Genomic DNA, 19,927 nt, shown 5'->3' on the forward strand with positions numbered 1-19,927 from the left:
ATATGTCAATATATCAAGTAAGGACATTGGAAGGTGCCCTATGGGGAAGGTGCTACCCTCGTATTGGGCTGGTCTGTCGACCACAAGGAAAGAAGAAAAATATAAAAAGAATCCGTACCCCAACTACTCCTGGCGAGGATCGAAACCCTGACCAGTTTCACCATTGCTGAGTTTCCCAATGCGGTATCACCCGTGATCAATGTTTCACCCAGCAAACAGATGACCTCGTGTCTCTCACCCACTCAGCCATCCAGGGAGGATTTTGGCTTACTATACCTAACTATAGTCAAATAGACTGAATTCCATCATTTGTACCATATGGATTTACTCCAAATCTCTCTACTAATCGTATATAATTGCCTTCTGGGGTAGATTGCTTGGTCTACTTCGTCTTATACTGCCTAGCTGTCCATATGTAACCTGAGTGATATTCACTTGCTTGACAATTCCGAGTTGGTACTTCACAATAGAGCCAAGCAACAAGAGTTGTCTAGCAATTTGAAAAGATACAAAGAAATGAGATAACGCCAATGCCATACTCCCCCCATACTTGCATAGATGCGGGGAGATCACGTGGGTAGCGTCGGTTAGCGTCGGCGTGCGGGCAGAACAATCGAGTGTCGAATGCCAAATAAAATAGACACAATGCTCCTTTTCTCTTCAGGAATTTCAGAAAACTTCTCTTGAATCTGTCTCTACCACGTTCCATTTTTACAATGGGTTTCAGCCGCAGTGGGGGACTTGCTGCCCGCAACTTCAGACCTTGTCTACCCCAGAATCACCTCCGCATTCGCTCCACCCTACCTCCGCTCTTGTCCCGAAAATTCCATGCCAGCTCTCTGCTATGGCAGATCAAATCACAAGTTCTCAAGGACGTCGGCGAGGGTAATTTATTCATAATCCTAACTCATTCCTCAATTTGTTCACTTACAATTACCAGGCATCACTGAGGTCCAGATCATCCAGTGGTACGTAGAAGAAGGGGCTCATATTGAGGAATGGAAACCTTTGTGCCAATACCAGTCGGATAAAGCTGTCGATGATGTGGGTGCTGCCTCCTTTGTTCCCTGCTATGGGTTAACGACTAACAAACCCAGATTACATCGAGATATGAGGGTGTAATCAAGAAACTACACTTCGAGACAGACGATACAGTACCTACGGGAAGGGTATGTACTACCTTCACTCTTGCTTGTCTGAAAGTCAGACTGCAGTCAACGTACTAACAGGCTTCGATAGGCACTCTGCGACATCGAGGTTGCGGATGGAAAATACCCCGATGATAACCCGGCGCACGAATCAAGGGCAGCGCCGTCTGAACCTACCCCGGCTTCTGAGATCCAAGCTGCAACTCAAGCAGTCGAATCCTCTCTAATAACCCCTCCCCCTATCAAAGCTCTTGATGAGATACCCAAAACGAAGCATGCATCCCTTGCAGTTCCCGCAGTACGTGGGCTATTGAAAAGCCACGGCGTGAACATCCTCGAAATCAACGGAACCGGAAAAGACGGGCGGGTGATGAAAGAAGATGTACTGAAGTTTGTAGCAGAGAGAGATTCTCCAGCGCTTCCAACATCAGTGCCCACCTCAGTCTCCGTGTCACCGGACACACGGCAAGCAGAGTCAATTGTCAACCTGACTCCGATCCAATCACAGATGTTCAAAACAATGACCAAATCCCTGAACATTCCACACTTCCTTTACGCAGACGAACTCAAAATCAACGACATCAATGCCATCCGCAAGAAAATTGCCTTTGACAAACACGATCCTACCAAAATCACCTTCCTCCCTTTCGTCGTCAAGGCCGTCTCACAGGCTCTGACCGAGTTCCCAATTCTCAACTCCAAAGTCGATACCACGGACCCCGCAAAGCCGAAGCTAGTCATGCGCTCCAAGCACAATATCGGAATTGCTATGGATACACCGAATGGTCTGATTGTTCCGAATATCAAGGACGTCGCCAGTCGCTCGATCTTCGACATTGCTGCTGAGATCGCGCGGCTGAGTGCCCTTGGGAAGAGCGGAAAGCTGACCCCCGCTGATCTCAGTGGTGGCACGATCACCGTGTCGAACATCGGCAATATTGGAGGCACATACGTAGCTCCGGTGCTTGTGCCAACGGAGGTGGCTATTCTCGGCGTGGGTAGGACTAGAGCTGTGCCCATCTTTGATGACGATGGACAGGTGACACGCGGAGATATGGTTAACTTCAGTTGGAGCGCGGATCACCGCGTCATTGACGGTGCGACAATGGCCAAAATGGGTAACAGGGTTAAGGACCTGGTTGAGTCGCCCGAGCTTATGCTTCTAAATCTCAGGTGAATTAGACGAGCCTTGACAAAGTAGTTCGTTATATCTAAATAATAACAAATTACGGGTATATCTAAAGACACTGCATACTTGGTTTATCTAGTTGCTGGCTTCAATACTTATAGATTGAGCTTCTTAGTACATTGTATAGAGACACTGAGATGTAAAAGATAAAGACAGATCAATTGATCAAAGGATATCACGAAGCCTGCCAAGCAGACAATTGATATATCAAACAGCAGGAAATAAAAACCCGAGATGCGAGCTTCATCAAGAACTCCAGATCTAAAACAGACCGGTGACATAGCCAAGCCGGCCAAAACACCAAACACCATTGTGGAGGCACAAAAATCGACAGAAACAGAATGCTAAATCCTCCATGCATAGATCATACCCATTTTCGCACGAACCACCAAGTACACAAATGAATTCACTCCCTTCAATCCAACGATAGAGAGAGGGGGAGAGGGAGAGAGAGAGAAACAATCATTTATACTCAGCAAGCTTATCAGTAACAGCATGAATAACATTCTGCTGCACCTCCTCCATCGTGCCCTCAACATTGATAGTAATAGCATCCCACTCGTCCTTGGGCTCCTCAAGAACCGCCAGCTGCGAGTGTACCATACCACTCTTCATGTAGTGTGATTCGCGATGGGCGACGCGCTCCATCAGCACATCCTCCTTGAGCTTGAGGTAGATGAAGTGAATATGCACCGAGGGCGAGCCGTACGCAGCAACGCGCATCACATCCCGGTACTTCTGCTTCAGCGCGGAGCACGCTACTACCACGCCGTCGGGTGGGTGGAAGTTGTTGGCTTTCGAAGGGGAGAGCACGTCGATTGCGGCTTGGCGCAGGGAGATCAGCCAGTCCCAGCGGTCTTCGTCTGTGAGTGGGATGCCTTCGCCCATTTTTTCTTTGTTGGCTGCGGGGTGGTACTGAGGGTTGTGTTAGTTATTTGTGTATACTTGGGTGATTGTTGGGTTTGGGCGCAATTGGGTGGTTTGGGGGTGTGTGGAGTGTAGGGTGTGGTGCATTCAGGTACTTGGGTACTTACGTCGTCGCCTTCTAGAAATGGAATACCAAGCTCCTTGCGTAGGACGTTGCCCACGGTGCTTTTTCCGCACCCTGCTGGACCGGTCACGACCCAGATATGTTGCTGTTTCGCGGGTTTGGAGGGCGTAGTGGACGTCACTCCGTTGGTTCCGTTGGTGCCGTTGGCGAGGTCCGGCATGATGCGCGCCTTGCTTGCGGTGGAATCTACTATGGCGGGAGCTTGGGGAGGCTGTGGTCGTTCTCCTGCGGAGAGCATGTTGTAGAGGAAAGGAAAGTGCTGTTCGTTTTAGGGATGTATTTGGATTTCCAGTGTAATAACTTGGGTCGAGGTGGAGATATGACGCTGTAGTGATACCCGAGAAAAGTGTTCTATAACAGGTCTTTCAGATCTGAAATAAAATTTCAGAAATCAAAGAGCCTGTTCTAAGTACTTATATTGTATCACGGTGGGTCGGGTAAGAAAAGATTCAAGCAGAAGCCGAGTGGGGGAGACGACATTCGTACGGTTATTGGTCCTTTATATTTGGGGTTCAGGATAGGGGGAGAATAGGGATAGTATAGGGATAGGACATGAGGGATATTAGGCTAATTGGGGTGTCTTCTTCTGACTATATCCAAAAGCGAATAGCCATTGCTTCTAGAATGTAAGATTATGTCTTCTCTGCTTATACTTCGCTATAACTATCAATTGACTACACCATCAAACACCTAAATATCATGATGTCACGGTATTCGGTATTGGTATTACAGTAACTCACCCCCACGCTAGAAAGCCGCCAGATTGGATAGTTCTTCTCCTATCGAGTTTCTACTCCTCTCTGACTTTGGGTGGAACTTTGCCTTCTCGCTAAGATTCCGTACCTGCGTCATTTCAAGATTCTTTATCTCTCGCTTCCTATAAGTCGACAGGAAGTCGACAGTAAATCGACAGAGAAACGGCCCCCCACATTCTTCCAGATTCGCAGATCCACCCGATCTTGAAAGATCATACACGGATTGCCGATTCTCAATCCCGTGGAACACAGGGGAGACATTCCGGAGAATATATCCTCGTCCGATAGGACACGAAAACATGAGCAAATAATATGCATGGTGATTCCAACAGTCACACCGACTATACCCAGGTAAGCTTGGTATGCCCGGTAAGCATGACCAGGCCATTCCTTTCCCTCAGAATCCGGGGAAGAAGGCATGCAGCTTCCGGCGGGGTCAACGAGTCGGATCCTTGCTTGGCTATCACTGATTTTCCGATTGTTTTGTCTATGGTCATGAGAGCAAGCTGACTGACGGGAAGCGGATTCCGACATATCCGATCTCCTGCTTATTCAACGTGGCTTAGAAGGTGTGCTGTTCTGATCCGTATGGCTAAGTTGTGTGCTTGGATGTTCAAAAGACAGCGAAGACCGCTTCAGGTCCAATCGGTGGGAATGGGAAATGGGAATGTTGGGAGGCCAGTGGATCTGACATGCCTGAAGAGTCCAAGTTACAACGGACAGTTGTAGATCAGTGGTATAACCTTTGGTAGTCAGGTCCAGAAGTAGACCCGGGGAGATCAAGTGGAGCTCGAGATTAAAAGAGTATCAAATATCGTATATAGGTATTCATTCAAATCTTATACTCCAATCACCAGTTCTATACAAAAACATGTCGAATATCAGTTCATGGGGGCGGCGCGGGGAGGCGGTATTACGTAAGCTACCTCCAGGCCACCGCGACAAGCTCCAGATCATCAAAGCTCCGACTTATTGGTTCGGGCCTCGATAGCTGCAGCCTCAATTACCTCCACCATGGCTTCACTCTTCTTCTCCACCCCGGTCGACATCGATGTGATCCTCGAAGATCTCGATGAGCGCCAGACCGTCGATGTCAAGCTGGACAAAGGCCGCCGCGAGCGGGTCCCTCTGTACATGGACGGCGAGTCCGTCAAGGGTGCCGTGACTATCAGACCGAAGGATGGCAAGCGACTGGAACACACGGGGATCAAGGTCCAATTTATTGGCACGATTGGTGCGTCGAACCTACCAGCCCCTCCTGAATTCGCCATCGCAGGCTGAACGCTAACACCTTTCCATTTGGAATACAGAGATGTTCTACGACCGAGGCAACCACTATGAATTCCTTTCCCTGGTCCAAGAACTCGCTGCGCCCGGCGAGCTCCTCCACCCGCAGACCTTCCCCTTCAATTTCAAGAACGTCGAAAAGCAATACGAGTCTTACAATGGCATCAACGTGAAGCTGCGCTACTTTGTCCGGGTGACTGTCTCACGGCGCATGGCGGACGTCATTCGGGAGAAGGACTTGTGGGTGTACTCGTACCGCATGCCACCTGAGAACAACAGCCCTATCAAGATGGACGTCGGTATTGAGGACTGCCTGCATATCGAATTCGAATACTCCAAATCCAAGTATCATCTCAAGGATGTGATTGTCGGCCGTATCTATTTCTTGCTCGTGCGGCTCAAGATCAAGCATATGGAATTGTCTATCATTCGGCGAGAGACAACTGGATCCCCGCCAAACCAATATAATGAGAGTGAGACATTGGTGCGCTTTGAGGTATGTGATTTGTTGAACGTACTCGAAGTGATATCGGCTATTAAATACGAGCCATAAGAATGCTAACATGAGTGCAGATTATGGACGGCTCTCCATCGAGAGGTTAGTGAACACCCCTGAAATATCTGGGCCTGGCCACGGCCACCACTCTGCAGCTTTATTATTCCCGCGAGAGTTGGGAAGTTTGGGGTAATCTTGAGCATGACTAACTTTCCACAGGTGAAACTATTCCAATCCGTCTATTCCTTGGTGGATTTGACTTGACGCCGACATTCCGCGACGTTAACAAGAAGTACTCGACAAGGTACTATCTCAGTCTCGTACTGATCGACGAAGGTACGCTCTAATTAGCTATTCTTTCTTCCTTCTTTCCCCCGTTCTTGGCAATCCTCAAATCAGTCCATGACGCATCCCAGAATGCGGGGTGTAGAGACGGAATGCAATAGCCGTCGGCAATTGAAGTTACCCAATACAACTATCCAAGTCGGCCCGAGTTGCGTCAATTTTGTTGCCGATTTGCCCCTCAAAACCCGATACCCCCACGCTAAACCACTTCTGGTCCTGGCAACCCCACCGATACAATTTACCATACGCTCCTCCCATTCCTGACACACCATTGGCCTACACCTCAATGCCAATCTCAAAACTAACCCAACAACAGACGCCCGCCGCTACTTCAAACAGTCCGAGATCGCGCTCTACCGCCAAGCCCCCGAGATCGCCCCGAACGCCCAGATCGCACAGCAGCAGCAGATCCAACAGCAGATGCTCCTCGAGCAACAGCGTCAGCAGCCCGCTCTTCCACCGGGCTCTGCTACCGCTGGGCCCGGCAGAGAAGTCACCCCGTCGCTTCGGCAGGAGCCTCAGCCTGTTCCCGCGCCAGCAGCATAGACTATCCTATTCTATTCTCATTATCGCTCGCGTCTTTCTTACAGTCTCTTGGTACCTGCGGATCTGTTCTTCTATACCCGCCTCTTGTCTCTGATCTCGATTTTTCCTTACTCTACTACTCACTATTCCTTTTGTGTCCGTTGATCCTGTCTCACGGCTATGTCACGATATCACCTTGTAGTATACCTTACTCTGCCTACACTTGTGCCAAGCCTCATTCCAAATCGAACCTCATCTTAGATTCAGGTTGTAGAATGTGACCACTTCTGATGTGTTGGTCCGAGAGAATGTGAAGTCTAGAGTATAAAATAAAACAATGCATTAATCGCCTACATGGTACACACCCAGCCAGATTAGCTCTAATACTCAAACCGACCAATTTCCTGCAACACCTTCCCCAGCGCCTGGAGAATCTGCCCATCATCGCGCTCCTTGCCAGCAACCTGCACAGCGCGCACAACCAACGGATAAATCCACTCGAGATGCTTCCGATAGTGATGCTCCTCCGGATCCTCACCCGAGATACCCGAGATGGTCTTCAGCGAAGGCGGATCCGGGATAGCCGACGGCTCACTCTTCAGCTCGACCATGCGGACGAGCAGATGGAGCAGGGCCTTGCGGGCAGGCGTGGGTTGGGGCATCAAGCCACGCAAAGGCTGGTCTGCAATGTAAGACTTGAGCGAGACCGCGCAGCGCAGAAGGAGATAGGGCGAGATCGAGCGGGCGAGCAGAGTCTGCGGGGATGGAGCGTCGGCTTTTGTCTCGGTCTCGGCTTGCGAGTGTGCGGCGAGCTCGAAGAGCGTGTCTAGAAGGACATAGGCTATTCCCGGGCGCAGGGTCGGCGGTGGGTCGAAGGTGCGGCCGGGGCGGACGGTATAGAAGTCCTGTAGGGGTGCGTCTTCGAGGCCGGTGGGTAGGTCGAAGCGGAGGGGAGCGTAGATGAAGGAGGAGTTGAAGAGAGCGCGGGCGAAATCGCGGCGGACGGCGTCCGGGATTGCTGCTGCGCCGAGGGATGGGAGGATGAGGGTCTTCAGGCGGGTGAAGGCTTTGATGTCGAATGCTTCGTCTGTGAGGATTCGGGCGTTGGGGAGTTGTTGGGTTTGGAAGCCACGGGCGGAAACAATTCCGTTTGTAATGCTAACAATATGTTGCCAGAACTGAGATGTTTCGGACTCGTTTGCCTTCGTGTATTGCTTTTCCACGTAGGGGACAGCGACTTGCAGAACGTTCAGAGATACTGTTGTGGCCTTTTGCCATAGGAACGGCTCGCGATCCTTCCCTTGCCATGTGTACTTTTCCGCAATTAGAGTACTGAGGTGTTCGAGTGATTTTGCAAGAGCACCATTCATGAAGACGTTTTGCTTGATGCCGAATTCGGCAATGTACCAGCTGACAAGATCGATAGTGCGTTTCGAGAAGGCCACGAATCCTGGTCTTCGAGTGTCGCTGCCGGGGCTCCATTTGGATAATGCTGAATCGGATAATTCGGCAAGACACAAGAGAATATTCGGCTGGGAGTCCTCTTTCTCCAGGCAGAGCGTTTTGACACAATCAATGACTAGCGCTTGCAAGGCCGAGGGTCGATCGATATCTGGAGAGTAGCGCGGGGAGACCGAGTTCCACACCAGCAAACTGAGATGATGAAGGACGTTTTCAATGTGTCCCGTACTCAACTGATCTTTGTAAAGACGATAGATCTGTTGGAATGTATGTAGATAAGCCAAAGCCGCGTCCTGGTTAGGTTGATCTAAGTCAAGCGCCTTCTCGTCGCTAGCAGGGTGGCCATTTGCCCATAGAAGCCACGCACACTCAAGAGCATCGTTGCTAAGTTCACATCCATTCTGCACCCGGAGGAGGATCGTAGAGAGGCTAGAAAATGTTGCTTCGCTGAAATCCAAAATATGCAAGTCAATCAGACTTTGCAGGTACTTCAAAAGTCGCTTCCAGGATTGATCGAACTTCTCGTCGTGCACAAGGGTCTCGAAGAAATTCTTGATCAGAGTTGATAAACCCTTGATCATCACCACTGTTGTATCCACCCACGCCTTGAAGTCATCAGGTTTTGTACTGCTTCGGTTGTTCTTCGCTTGGAGGAGAGGGGTCTCAATTCCCTCAGCCATCTTGAAGAGAACCATGTTTAGGCACAGACGCCACGCCTCGGGGGAGAGCTGCTGCCCATAGGCGTCGAAGATGCGTAGAAGCGTATGGACTGCACTGTTTCGAACCTCAGGTCGACTATCTGTCGTGATATCAACGATGCGAAGCAGCAGCAGCAGCCACAGCGAGTTCCGGGAAACAGAAGGGTCTTGGTTATGTGCTAGTTTAGCTATTTCTTCTTCGCTGACAGACGCATCAACATGGTCAACTGAGATTTGCTCAATTTGGGCCTGGAGAAAGTCCGAAACGTTCCAGAAAAACGAGGTGGTGGTGAGGGAGATATTGAAATCTTGGGTTTGCGACGTAAAGCTAGAGAAGGCATTCACCAAGCTTAAGAGACAGGGCGCTGGTAGCAGAGAAAGGAAGTCGGATGCGACAAGATGCAAAGACTTATAGGCAGCACGTACCAACCGGGGGCCTGCTGGAAGAGCCGATGATCTGCGCTCTATCAGAGTAGAAGGCCGATCGCCAGGTCCAGGATCTGGGGCATGTTGAAAAACACCAGATATTAAATCAAAGATGAGGTTCCATCCGTCCACGAAAGTTTCTGCATACTGTTCCAGAATATTATTTAACACTTCCAAGGTCTGTTCGTGGATTTCAATGACGGTTATTGGCAAAGACTTGGACGTGTGCATGTCCGATGCATAGAGCGAGGCGACCTGGGCTTTCAATGTCTGCAGATTCCTCGTCTGCACTTGATTGTAGACTTTCTCATCGTCTTCGTCCCTTTGTTTCATTGTTGAGAATACGATCGAGTTCAAAATCGCGCTTGCCTGCAGGCGAAGATTCGGACTGACGGTAGTATTTGCGGAAGTAGAGATGAGACTTTGCGTCAGTAGCTCCCATGCTTTGCTGTCATCTTTCTCGAGCGAAGACAGTCTCCCAAGATTTGCCTTGGCTAGTTCATTTGCTTTCTCCAATACAAATTTGAGTTCCTCGTCTTGCATTCTTGATTTTCCGACAGTATGCGATACGCGCCGGGAACCTTGGTGCAAGCGTCCACCTGCCTGGGGTGATTGCGGTGTTCGAGGTATGTCTGATACTCCTGGGGCATCATTCATGTTGCGACACTGTTCGGTGAATGCTGACAGATTCAACAAGGCAAGTAATATTTCTTCAAAAGATGCACTTGGGAAATCGCTGGTGCTTTCGAGCATTTTGTTAGAAGCCGCCTGAACCGCAATCACCTCAGTCCCAAGATTGGCAGTTGGAACATCGTTTCCTGGGGTGACTGGAGTCTCCCCAGTACCGCTAGCCGATTTGACCATTGCACTTGAGGACATGCCAATCACCAGTCCAGTATATTGAAGTGTTTCAAAAATAATAGACCAGGCCGGCTGATCCAATGTCGGCCCCAAAGCAATTCCGAGGTTAAGCAAAGCCCGCATACAAAGTAGGTTTCTCGTACTTAAAGACACAGGAGGACCTTCCACCGCAGTAGGCTCCAGTGATAAAGAACTGGCCAGACTTGACAGATCCGCACTTCTCCGTTTCTTTTGGGGTGTGTCACTTTGCTGGGAGCCGGTGGCAGACACATTGTGTGACTTGGCACCACTCACAGGCGTAGCAGCCTTTCCAAGAGTTGTTAAGAAAGCATCTCGGGGAACGGATAATCTCAGAAGACCCGCCACATGAGCTAGCTTTTGGAATGCTCGAACAAGATTATGGTAATACTCGTCATCTAAAGATGCGCGCAAAAAGGTGGAACAAGCTGCTAGGACAGCGGGCCAACAGTTCTCTATTATCCCCGCGCAAGTCTTGATGGCGGAGTACTGTACATGAGACTGCAGGTCCAGAGGATTGATGGGAACATGTGATTTTTTCGATGATGAGCTAGACTGCGCTCGCATGGGTTCTGCTGGAAAATCTTGAGAAGATCTAGCGGAGTCGGGTCCCTGAACGGGGCTCATAAGTCGATTCTTGCGTCTTTGCTTGAGATCCGGGACCGTTAATGGAAGAATGAATTTCGCGAGCCCTTCAGCAAAGCTGCTGATACAATTAAGGACCAGGCTGTAAATGTAGGTGTCCGGCGGTGTGGGCGGTTCCGTCTTGTCGAGGAGATCGATATATGGCGTACGAACAACACTCCACTGAGTGCTAATTCCAGGCACCTTGGTTTCACTTGGAGGAACAGTTGATCCAATGACACCAGCAACACCGCCAGTTTCAAGAGTTATCTGATCCTCTGTGGTTGATCTTGAGTGCTCTGCACGTGAAGGTACCGTTGATTGATTACTGACACCAATCAACGAAGGCTTCTCCGAAGCTAGCCGAACAAGTGCCGCCATGTGGTCACGAAGGATGTTCTTTCTGCCTTCCTCACTGTCATACAAAGTGTAGATCAGCCGCACAGTACCCGGCTCCGAGTATAGCCCTCGGAAGATTTCCATGCAGAGTAGTCTCTTCCAAGGCGCTGTCCCATCCGGTTCAACGAGATGGGTTATCAGACTCAATGCCATCTCACATTCTGTGGGCAAGAGAGACATATGACGCTTCAGAAGAATGAGAAGAATTCGAGCGACTCGGACGGTTTGAGCGAATGAATACCTCTCAGATAGACAACGGACGGCTAGTGGTAACAACCGAACGCGCAGCACTTGCGAAAGTTCGGGATGTCCCACAAAAAGACGGCCGCTGTTCAAGAGAATACTCTCGATAAGTTCGAGTACAAAGGTCGGGGGTAGGGTTCGTGTTCGCAGAAACTGTAGTGGCTCACCATCAATCAGACGACAGAGATCATCCAATACTTGCAGTGCATCATAGGCGAAGTAGCCGATGTCGAGCGACTGACCATCGACTTTGATGGTTGTGGTGATTTTGACATCCTTCGGAAGGCTGTCTTCGCTCGAAACTCTTTCAAAGGTCGATACCACCAGCTGTTGGAGAGTAGCCGCGGCAGTACTAGAGACTGCAATCGTTTTGCTTGCCTGTAATGTGGCGCATATTTCCAACGTATTCGCAAGAAGCTCCCCGCTCAATTCATTGGAATAAAATTGCAAAAGCGAAGGCAGAGATTGTAGAATCTTCAGTTGGATATCAAGACCTAGAAAGCGTTAGCGCAATTTAGAGGCTTTGATTTATTTGGTCATTTACTCAAGCTCGTTGTCTCCTTCAGGCCCCCGAGAACATCCTTCAAACGGCTCGAGGGTAATGACCGAGATGCAATTAGTCTCTGTAAACAGATCACACCAATACCGGCAAGCTTCGCATGCCGAGTATAGCATGCAATGATGAATGGCTCGACGAAATTCGGTTTGCGAACAAGATCTAATGCCGTTTTAGCGGTTGAAAATTGACAAATGGTTGCCATATAGAAAATTACCTGCTGCTATCTGAGCCTCTGAAGTTGAGGGCAGTGCTTTGAGCTCATTCAATGATTGTTCAGCGGCCTGTTAGTTCCTCGTTAGTGTGCCATGGCCGATGATGCCTAGAGAGTGATAACCAACATTTCGCAAATCGGAGTTTTTCCTTCGAGACTCATGTATCAAATTGGCGAGCTCCGTCTGCAAGAATTGGGAGGACATTTCTGATATAGGTTTGTTGCATCAAAGCATGGCCAGCACTCCCGACGTCAACAGTATAGGGAGCTCTCGATCGCAGATGAACAGATCGGTGTTCCTACACCAGACTAGTGGCAAACTTGGAGCTTTAATTCCAAGTTCATGTGAGCAGCAAGGGAACAACGACTGCAATTCTGCTAGTACAACGATTCCACGATGGGATCAACAAGGCGTGGCATCTCCAACAGGTGCCAAGCCACCGATAAGCCATATCGCACGTGATCATGATCCCACTTGACCGCCCAGCGCATTGCCCCTCTTGTCGCAACATCCCTCTTTGGCATCTGTTCACACTTGTCGTGATATTTCCAGCCTCCGAAACCACTACTCGGTGTTCAACATGGCCGCCAAGGTCCCAAGGAACTTTCGCCTTCTGGAGGAGCTCGAGAAGGGCGAGAAGGGTCTGAGTGCAGGTACGATTGTCCTACGATCCCCGATAATGTCCGATCTTAGATCACTGACGTATCTTCCTTATTATTAGATGCCTGCTCATACGGACTTGCTGATGGGGAGGATATGATGATGAGCAACTGGAATGGAACCATCCTTGGTCCGCCTCACGTTAGTTTCTGGGTCTTCTCCATTCCACCATTAAACTATCGCTAATCTGCCGCTTTTAGAGCGTCCATGAGAACCGGATATACAGTGTGAACATCCACTGCGGACCTGACTACCCCGATAACCCGCCTACCGTTCAATTCGTTTCTCGAGTCAACATCCCCTGTGTTGATCCCAGCTCTGGCAAGGTATGAGGAGAGTGGGTACCAAAACACGAAGCCATTATGAACTAAGTGATTGTACTACAGGTCGATCCGACAAAGCTTCCTACCCTTGCGCAGTGGAAACGAGACAACACTATGGAGACGGTTCTGATTGAGTTAAGAAGGTGAGCACAAAGAATTGTAGAGGATGCAATAGTTGGTGTTGACACTTAGTCCAGGTACATGGCCTTGCCCCAGCATAAGAAGCTGCCGCAGCCCCCGGAGGGCTCGACTTTCTAGTCCAGCATATGTGACGGTGGGCTTCATTTAAATTTCCTGGCTTCTTCTCTTCTTCTATGACCCTAGAGCGTGTACAGTCTCTGCATGAAAGCATCGGCAGGGGTTATTTTGGGCCCCAACTTTCAATTTTCATCCCTACATTAGGTCTTCATCTCTAAAGTGTTTTTTTCGTGAAACTGGACTGGGCATTGCGTCAGGCGCACCGATAACTATAAAAAAATGAATAACTAACTACTATTACTTCATTTATGGAATGACATAGAAATGATTCATTTTATTTCCATGCGTGATTCCTAGCTATCTAGCATGAAGCAACTTAGGGTCGGGGGACATTAGACCAAACATGGGGACAGGACAAAGGGATCGAGGGAATCAAGGGGACGAACGCTTAGACTAAAGGTCGAAGAGAGGTCAAAAAAACCTGGGGCTTCAGGAAGGAGGCAGGATAAGATGATCCAAGAGCCAAATGCCAAAAAAATAACAAGGCACAACATGGGGGTAGACAGGGCGACGCCAGACAAACAACTCCGAGGGGACACTGTCCTAGGCCCAAGAGAATAGTATTTACCTCTACATGATCTTCTTCTCCAAGCGCCCGGACAAGCCGAGCAGTTGATGAAAAAGGGGTTCGCGTCGATCGGGGGTAGTGTAAGCCCAATGACACTGTGCAACGAGGCATGTGCAAGCACAGGGGCCAAGTCGCGAGATCCAAAAATAGGAATAATCAAAGTGTTTCCTGGACGGAAACTTTCAGAGATTAAACTGAAAAGAACAGATACTACACTTGATCTAAGCCAATAGGCAAAGAGAGCTGAAGAAGAAAGAAAAGAAGAGGAGATTCTGGGGGCGCGGGCGGGTATATATACCCAATTTTGGTCACGTGCCTTTGGTTCAAGGCGGTATGTGTCTTGGGCAGTACCCATTAGTTAATCTGGTCTGCTAGCTCATTACAGCAGGCGGTGGTGGCCGGTAGAAATGAGATAAGACTTAGCTTTAGCTTCATTATTAGTATAACCTTCAACACGGCAGAATGCATAAAGTGCTGGTGCCCAAGTATAACGGAGCTCATCGTTTTGCTTGTGAGAGATATTTCCCTACGTTTCCCGCACTTCCAGCTGACAGTCTGTCTCTGATAGGTTTGGCACTCTATCGAGCACTTCTCCGACAATGTCGACCTCTAACTGCAGACAATCCGTGGCTGGGTGAGACCAAACCGCTGGTTCGGCAGAATTTCCGAAAATATAAAAAATTACAAAGCCCATCACAAACAGCAAATGCCTTGAAGGCAGGCTATGAGGTATGTTCATCGAATATTCATCTTGGTTGAGCTCATGTTGATATTTCATATGATAGGCTCTAGATCTCCTCTCTTCGTCCCATACCAACCAACATGATGCACAGCGGATCACAACTCTTATAGCACAAGCTAGGTCACAAAAAGATAAATATGCTGCGATGCAAAGGAAGATTCGACTAGTAGCGCCATCTGTCAAACCTCTTACGCCCAAGAAAGCCCGAAAAGAAAAGTCTATTCGCTTCCAGGAGGAAACAAATCAGCGACATCCGAACGCCGGCTCGGTCCTAAACAGACCCCAGCCATTAGGTGACAAGAAGCGCAATGTCCCTGTACTTGTCAATGCACGCGGACTTCCGTTCTTGCGCTTTAAAAAACCGCAACCGAGAAACGTTAGCAGTGTGATACGAACAAAACTTACACGTCGTTGGAACTGGATTGAACGTCGTGACAGACTGAAAGTAGAGCTACTTTTCGCCGAGGACGAAGAGGAGTGGGATCGCGTCACCAACACTAAGGAGCCATCCACTTGGTCTGAACATCCTGCAAATGCCATTGCCGATGTCAATGCGAAAATCGGACACTTCGACATGCAATCTAAAGAGCTTGCAGATAACCTGTGGAAGATTGTTCTAGCTGAAAGGGCTTTGGCAGAAGAAGAAGCTAGCCAAAAGCAGCCAAAGTAATGAGACTGAGTGGTCCGTCTTGCCGCGCTATCCCAAATTACATTCCCATAGCTCTTTGGGCAGACGGATGTTGGTCAACCATATGGCCATTCTAGGTCCATTTCTGACCACATCAGAGTCGCCTATCCATGGCCATGCCCTTGTCAATGTCGCCCGAGATCAGAATACAAAGGTTTGTTGTAAAGGAATGTTACATTATCCATGCCAACCTAGCCAGGTTTCTTGATCATATCCGATCAATGGGAACCATGGGCTATAGCAAGCAGCTCAAACCACGACAATATCTCTCTTCCACTCCTCTTTTGTCTGCTGATTGGGCATTATCTTTCCCTGTACCATAACGTAAGTCCATGTGGACTTGCAGATCTGTATATTACTCCGCCTGCCCTTGATACTAGTTCACTGATCGCTCAGTATAATCACACCAATTCAAAAAGGTTATAATACATAATTTCATGAAGTAATGGCAGGTCATTAACATTTCTATGTATCAGCTCATGCGGCCACACTGAGCTTCTCAACAGCCGGTAGAGCATCATCACCTTCCTCATCATAGTCGCCCTTTACCAAGCCCCTCTCCCACAATTGTCGGCCTGTGAGTTTTTTCTCCTCTTTCGTGGGCTTTTTCTTCTTGTCTTCCGATTCCTTTTCTTCGCGTACGCGAAGCTCCTCCTCCTCCTGCTCCTTTTTGAACTTGGCACTCCACTCCAAGAATGACTTGACAGTGACTGCTGTGCCATTGAATTTTCTGTTCTCCTCCTCCTCTCTCTTCGCAGCGACTTGGTCCATCTCGGCTTGAATGGCGTCTGCTCGCTCGGACATAAGAAGCTCTGCGCTTTCCTTAAGTGCGCTGACTAGTGTGAATATCATCGGCATACCCAAGTTCTCCTCGATAGTGGGCTGAAGAGACTCCATCAGTAGGTCCCGGTCTTCCTGGACATCTAGCCGAGGATGCTTCGAAGCATTGGGTGGTGACGAGATGCTGAGATTCGGGCCAACATCGGGGTATTCCTCCGGGTAAGAGACCTCCAGGCATATCACAGGTTGTTCTGTTTCATCGCCGTCATATTCGAGGGCATCAAGAGTTATGGATACTCGGTACGAGGTTTCGGATATGTCTAGGTGCCAGGTCTCGCTGTGAGCAAGGATAAAAAGAAAGCTTAAACCGTATAGGCGCCTCGTCTATTACTTACCGCTAATTTCATCGGGGAAGATTGAATCGAGCACTTCACGCTCCTCAATCTGGTCTTCACGACCCATAGCTGTTGATCCGCCGGCGGGGTAACAATTTGAGCGCGGGAGTGCAGATTCTTCGGGAAACAGCGCGGACACGGACAAGAGTAGTTCCAGCGGGACAGCTTGGAAAACTATCTAGGCAAGACCTTGAGATATCGCAATATTAAGAAACTCGGGAAAAAAGAGATCGGAGCGCAAACCAAGTCGCAACCAACGTCGGGGCCAAGCCCGGTCACGTGAATATATTAAACTCGCCGACTTCCAGCTTCAAGAACACCATGACCCGCTCACTAACATTGAAATGGAAAATAAACCCCGAAGATAGCTATAAAACAGCAATCACTTGGCTATGTAGGAGGTAATATCGTGATTATCTCCGATACATATGAAAAAGATTGGAATTGTAAAGACTCAAGAGCTACATCGTCGCATAGGCAGCAAAGTACTTCAGGGCTAGAGCGTCCACTTAGAAAGATCTGCTCGTTCTTGCCGCTTATCAGGGGGAATGGTGAGGCCCCAAATCCCCCAACGTACAATCGGGGCCATCTCTTTCGGTTCTAGGGTATCGTTGCCATCAGGAACAACATCCTCATCGTGAGAACCTGCCTAGTGAACATCTCTAAAGTCAACAAAGTACCTAATTCAATAATCAGCCACAAGCCTAACCTAGGCTCACGATGAAGAAGACTCACGATGAAGAAGACTCACAATTTCGAGGCAATGGGGTCCCAGATCAATTCAGTTGCCGAGGGATAGTAGGGCACCCATCCCAGCTTATTCAGCTCGCGATACCCTTTATTAAACGATTCTCTAATCTGATCTCGCTCGGGAACGGTGAAATCTGTAAAGAATCTATGAGGCTGGGCTCTATGTTTAGGCATAACATGATCTTCCCAGAGACGATATCCTGGGACACGTTGGAAGACAAAGTGGATGGCGAAGCCCCTCGGGATAACCCCTTGTTGGTCCTGGACATCCTCTTTTATTCCAAGGAGAGCAGGTGTAATAGTCGAATATTTTTTGTGGAAGGCCTTGATAGCTTCGACCTTGCAGTGGCCTCTAGCAGCGACCTGCTTAGCTCGCTCATTAAGTGGGAAGAACTCGGTTCCTTGATGGGGAACTTGTAGGTAGACGAGCATATAGGCCTGTTGGCCATCTAAGTCCCTGCTGACACGGAAGGTCGCAACGGCGTACAAGGGTCCATACCCAGCTTCAACGTCGGACTCGTCATTCTGGGAGTTTTGCTGGGAGATCCTAGCGACATGGTCCATTCGGTGTGATTGGGCTCCGAGAAGGTGATATGCTCGCCCACTGGATAGCGGGGAGGCGGAAAGAAACCGACTTGAGCCATTTTAGCTCTAGACAGAAAGAAAGGAGGCGATTGATCTCTACATGTAGAGTGAGATTGCACAATGGTGGCAATGCTCCATGTCGACAACCACGGTTGTGAGAAGTCTTTTTAGAAAAAAATTTAAACATCTTTCTTCATGCATCTATGTTCTTCTCTGTGTAATAGCTAGAAGAATAGACCATTCCAAGGTTAGCTATAGTAAGTGCAGGGACGATGGGAATAATAGCAAGTAGACATGCTGGGCTTATCATTACGATATGGTACAATATTGCGGTCCCACATGCAAACCTGTCAAACAGCCGCTCCAAAAATTTGGAGGTACACTTTTTTTTTACTTCTCCCAGATACCCTGTGGGTTATAATTGACAATCACTCTGCTTAATATTCTAGTCGACAACATCACCATTATTTATTAAATTTTACTGCATCCTGCCATGGGAAAGTCCAGACCACAAAAGAAGAAATCATCCAAACCCCGCGAAAAGTCCGTTCTCGGCCCTGGTGGCTCAATCTCAAAAGGCAACATGGCTCAAGATCCCTCAACGTTACTCGACCAAGCCACAATCCTCCTACAAACTGGTCGAGCTGATGAGGCACTCGTGGTAGCACAGCAGGCTCTGGAGTTGACCGCTGAGAACACCACTGCACAGCTCCCCGCTATTAACCTTCTTGGAGAAATCAATGTTGAACTAGGTGACATCGACACCGCCAGAAACTGCTTCCTTCAGGCTGTTCAACTCGACCCAAATGGCTCGATACCGGAATCCCAGGGTGGAGGAGCTGAGAAGTTCCTATGGCTTGCACAATTGAGTGAACAAGGTGGAAAGGACAGCGTCCTGTGGTTCGAGATGGGTGTGGCGTCCCTCAGACAGACTATTCAGTCTCTTGAGGGGAAAAAGTCACCAGAGCAGATTGCCGATATTACACAGAAGAAGACCAAGTTGTCTAACGCACTCTGCGCTGTCGCCGAAACCTACATGACCGATCTTTCGTGAGTTTCTATATATTCCAAAATTCATTGCGCGCTGACGCTAACATTTTCGCTTAGCTGGGAAGAGGATGCCGAAGCTCGGTGTGAAGCACTTATTACGGAAGCCATTCTTGTCACACCCGAAGCGCCAGAGGTACTACAGACCCTCGCGTCCATCCGGATCTCACAACTGCGCACTGAAGATGCGCAAGCCGCGCTCACTCGCAGTATGAGCCTCTGGAAGGACCTGGCCCCAGAAGATCTCAGAATTCCCGATTTTGCGGTGCGCATCAGTCTTGCGCGACTCCTGATGGAAGTGAATATGGAGTTTGAGGCTCTGGAAGTCCTCGAGCGCTTGATTCTAGAGGATGATGAAAGTGTAGAGGCCTGGTACCTCGGAGGCTGGTGTCTCTTCCTGCTGGCAGAAAAGCAACAGGCACCTAAGGATGCGACCGCTGATGAGCTTGCCGAGTCCCCGCGACATGCATCACTAGATGCTAGTCGTGAATGGCTCAAGCAAAGCTTGAAGCTCTACGATGTCCTTCAGTATGAGGATGACCGGCTCCGCGATCATGCCTTGGAGCTTGTACAGGAAATAAACAAAGAAATTGGAGAGGATGATGAGAGTGAAGCTGAAGGAGAGGGAGAAGGCGAGGATTCAGATGTGGAGATCGAAGTTGACTCTGACGATGAGATGGCGGATTCATAGATACCAAAAGTGACGACCACATGAGATGATGTACATGTTCATTGATCTGTTTGATTTGATACCACTAAAAGTAGTTTCTTTGATTTTCCCCCCAATTCTCTCTTTCATGCCGAACCCCCTGAACTACAAGCCAAAACTTCTTT

General features: G+C 48.9%; 9 protein-coding genes across 9 annotated transcripts; 5 read left to right on the forward strand and 4 right to left on the reverse strand.

Annotated features, from left to right (window-relative positions):
* Nucleotides 1–716: 716 nt before the first annotated feature.
* LCP9604111_3606 (uncharacterized protein) lies at nt 717–2,325 on the forward strand (the record flags this gene model as incomplete). The annotated part of the gene is made up of 4 exons (XM_039071213.1): nt 717–885; nt 941–1,044; nt 1,098–1,169; nt 1,240–2,325. The coding sequence occupies 4 exons, from the start codon at nt 717–719 to the stop codon at nt 2,323–2,325; spliced, it is 1,431 nt and encodes a 476-aa protein (XP_038930269.1).
* Nucleotides 2,326–2,799: 474 nt separating this feature from the next.
* On the reverse strand, nt 2,800–3,626 carry LCP9604111_3607 (gluconokinase; the record flags this gene model as incomplete). The annotated part of the gene is made up of 2 exons (XM_039071214.1): nt 2,800–3,252; nt 3,372–3,626. The coding sequence occupies 2 exons, from the start codon at nt 3,624–3,626 to the stop codon at nt 2,800–2,802; spliced, it is 708 nt and encodes a 235-aa protein (XP_038930270.1).
* Nucleotides 3,627–5,157: 1,531 nt separating this feature from the next.
* LCP9604111_3608 (vacuolar protein sorting-associated protein 26) lies at nt 5,158–6,817 on the forward strand (the record flags this gene model as incomplete). The annotated part of the gene is made up of 6 exons (XM_039071215.1): nt 5,158–5,377; nt 5,454–5,926; nt 6,004–6,028; nt 6,146–6,262; nt 6,326–6,352; nt 6,588–6,817. 6 exons carry the CDS (start codon nt 5,158–5,160, stop codon nt 6,815–6,817), a joined length of 1,092 nt encoding a protein of 363 aa, XP_038930271.1.
* Nucleotides 6,818–7,176: 359 nt separating this feature from the next.
* On the reverse strand, nt 7,177–12,501 carry LCP9604111_3609 (uncharacterized protein; the record flags this gene model as incomplete). Its single annotated transcript, XM_039071216.1, has 4 exons — nt 7,177–12,020; nt 12,071–12,244; nt 12,300–12,366; nt 12,424–12,501. 4 exons carry the CDS (start codon nt 12,499–12,501, stop codon nt 7,177–7,179), a joined length of 5,163 nt encoding a protein of 1,720 aa, XP_038930272.1.
* A 376-nt stretch (nt 12,502–12,877) lies between these two features.
* LCP9604111_3610 (E2 ubiquitin-conjugating protein MMS2) lies at nt 12,878–13,538 on the forward strand (the record flags this gene model as incomplete). The annotated part of the gene is made up of 5 exons (XM_039071218.1): nt 12,878–12,950; nt 13,019–13,098; nt 13,158–13,283; nt 13,344–13,423; nt 13,478–13,538. The coding sequence occupies 5 exons, from the start codon at nt 12,878–12,880 to the stop codon at nt 13,536–13,538; spliced, it is 420 nt and encodes a 139-aa protein (XP_038930273.1).
* Nucleotides 13,539–14,568: 1,030 nt separating this feature from the next.
* On the forward strand, nt 14,569–15,518 carry LCP9604111_3611 (LYR motif-containing protein; the record flags this gene model as incomplete). The annotated part of the gene is made up of 3 exons (XM_039071219.1): nt 14,569–14,617; nt 14,675–14,835; nt 14,892–15,518. The coding sequence occupies 3 exons, from the start codon at nt 14,569–14,571 to the stop codon at nt 15,516–15,518; spliced, it is 837 nt and encodes a 278-aa protein (XP_038930274.1).
* Nucleotides 15,519–16,013: 495 nt separating this feature from the next.
* Nucleotides 16,014–16,778, reverse strand: LCP9604111_3612 (RWD domain-containing protein; the record flags this gene model as incomplete). Its single annotated transcript, XM_039071220.1, has 2 exons — nt 16,014–16,636; nt 16,712–16,778. 2 exons carry the CDS (start codon nt 16,776–16,778, stop codon nt 16,014–16,016), a joined length of 690 nt encoding a protein of 229 aa, XP_038930275.1.
* A 582-nt stretch (nt 16,779–17,360) lies between these two features.
* LCP9604111_3613 (uncharacterized protein) lies at nt 17,361–18,025 on the reverse strand (the record flags this gene model as incomplete). The annotated part of the gene is made up of 2 exons (XM_039071221.1): nt 17,361–17,391; nt 17,463–18,025. The coding sequence occupies 2 exons, from the start codon at nt 18,023–18,025 to the stop codon at nt 17,361–17,363; spliced, it is 594 nt and encodes a 197-aa protein (XP_038930276.1).
* Nucleotides 18,026–18,539: 514 nt separating this feature from the next.
* LCP9604111_3614 (ACL4 family protein) lies at nt 18,540–19,784 on the forward strand (the record flags this gene model as incomplete). Its single annotated transcript, XM_039071222.1, has 2 exons — nt 18,540–19,096; nt 19,154–19,784. The coding sequence occupies 2 exons, from the start codon at nt 18,540–18,542 to the stop codon at nt 19,782–19,784; spliced, it is 1,188 nt and encodes a 395-aa protein (XP_038930277.1).
* Between the last annotated feature and the right edge of the window lie 143 nt (nt 19,785–19,927).

The sequence above is a fragment of the Penicillium roqueforti genome (genome assembly GCF_015533775.1).
Source record: "Penicillium roqueforti strain LCP96 04111 chromosome Unknown scaffold_06, whole genome shotgun sequence".
NCBI classification, from domain to species: Eukaryota; Fungi; Ascomycota; class Eurotiomycetes; order Eurotiales; family Aspergillaceae; genus Penicillium; species Penicillium roqueforti.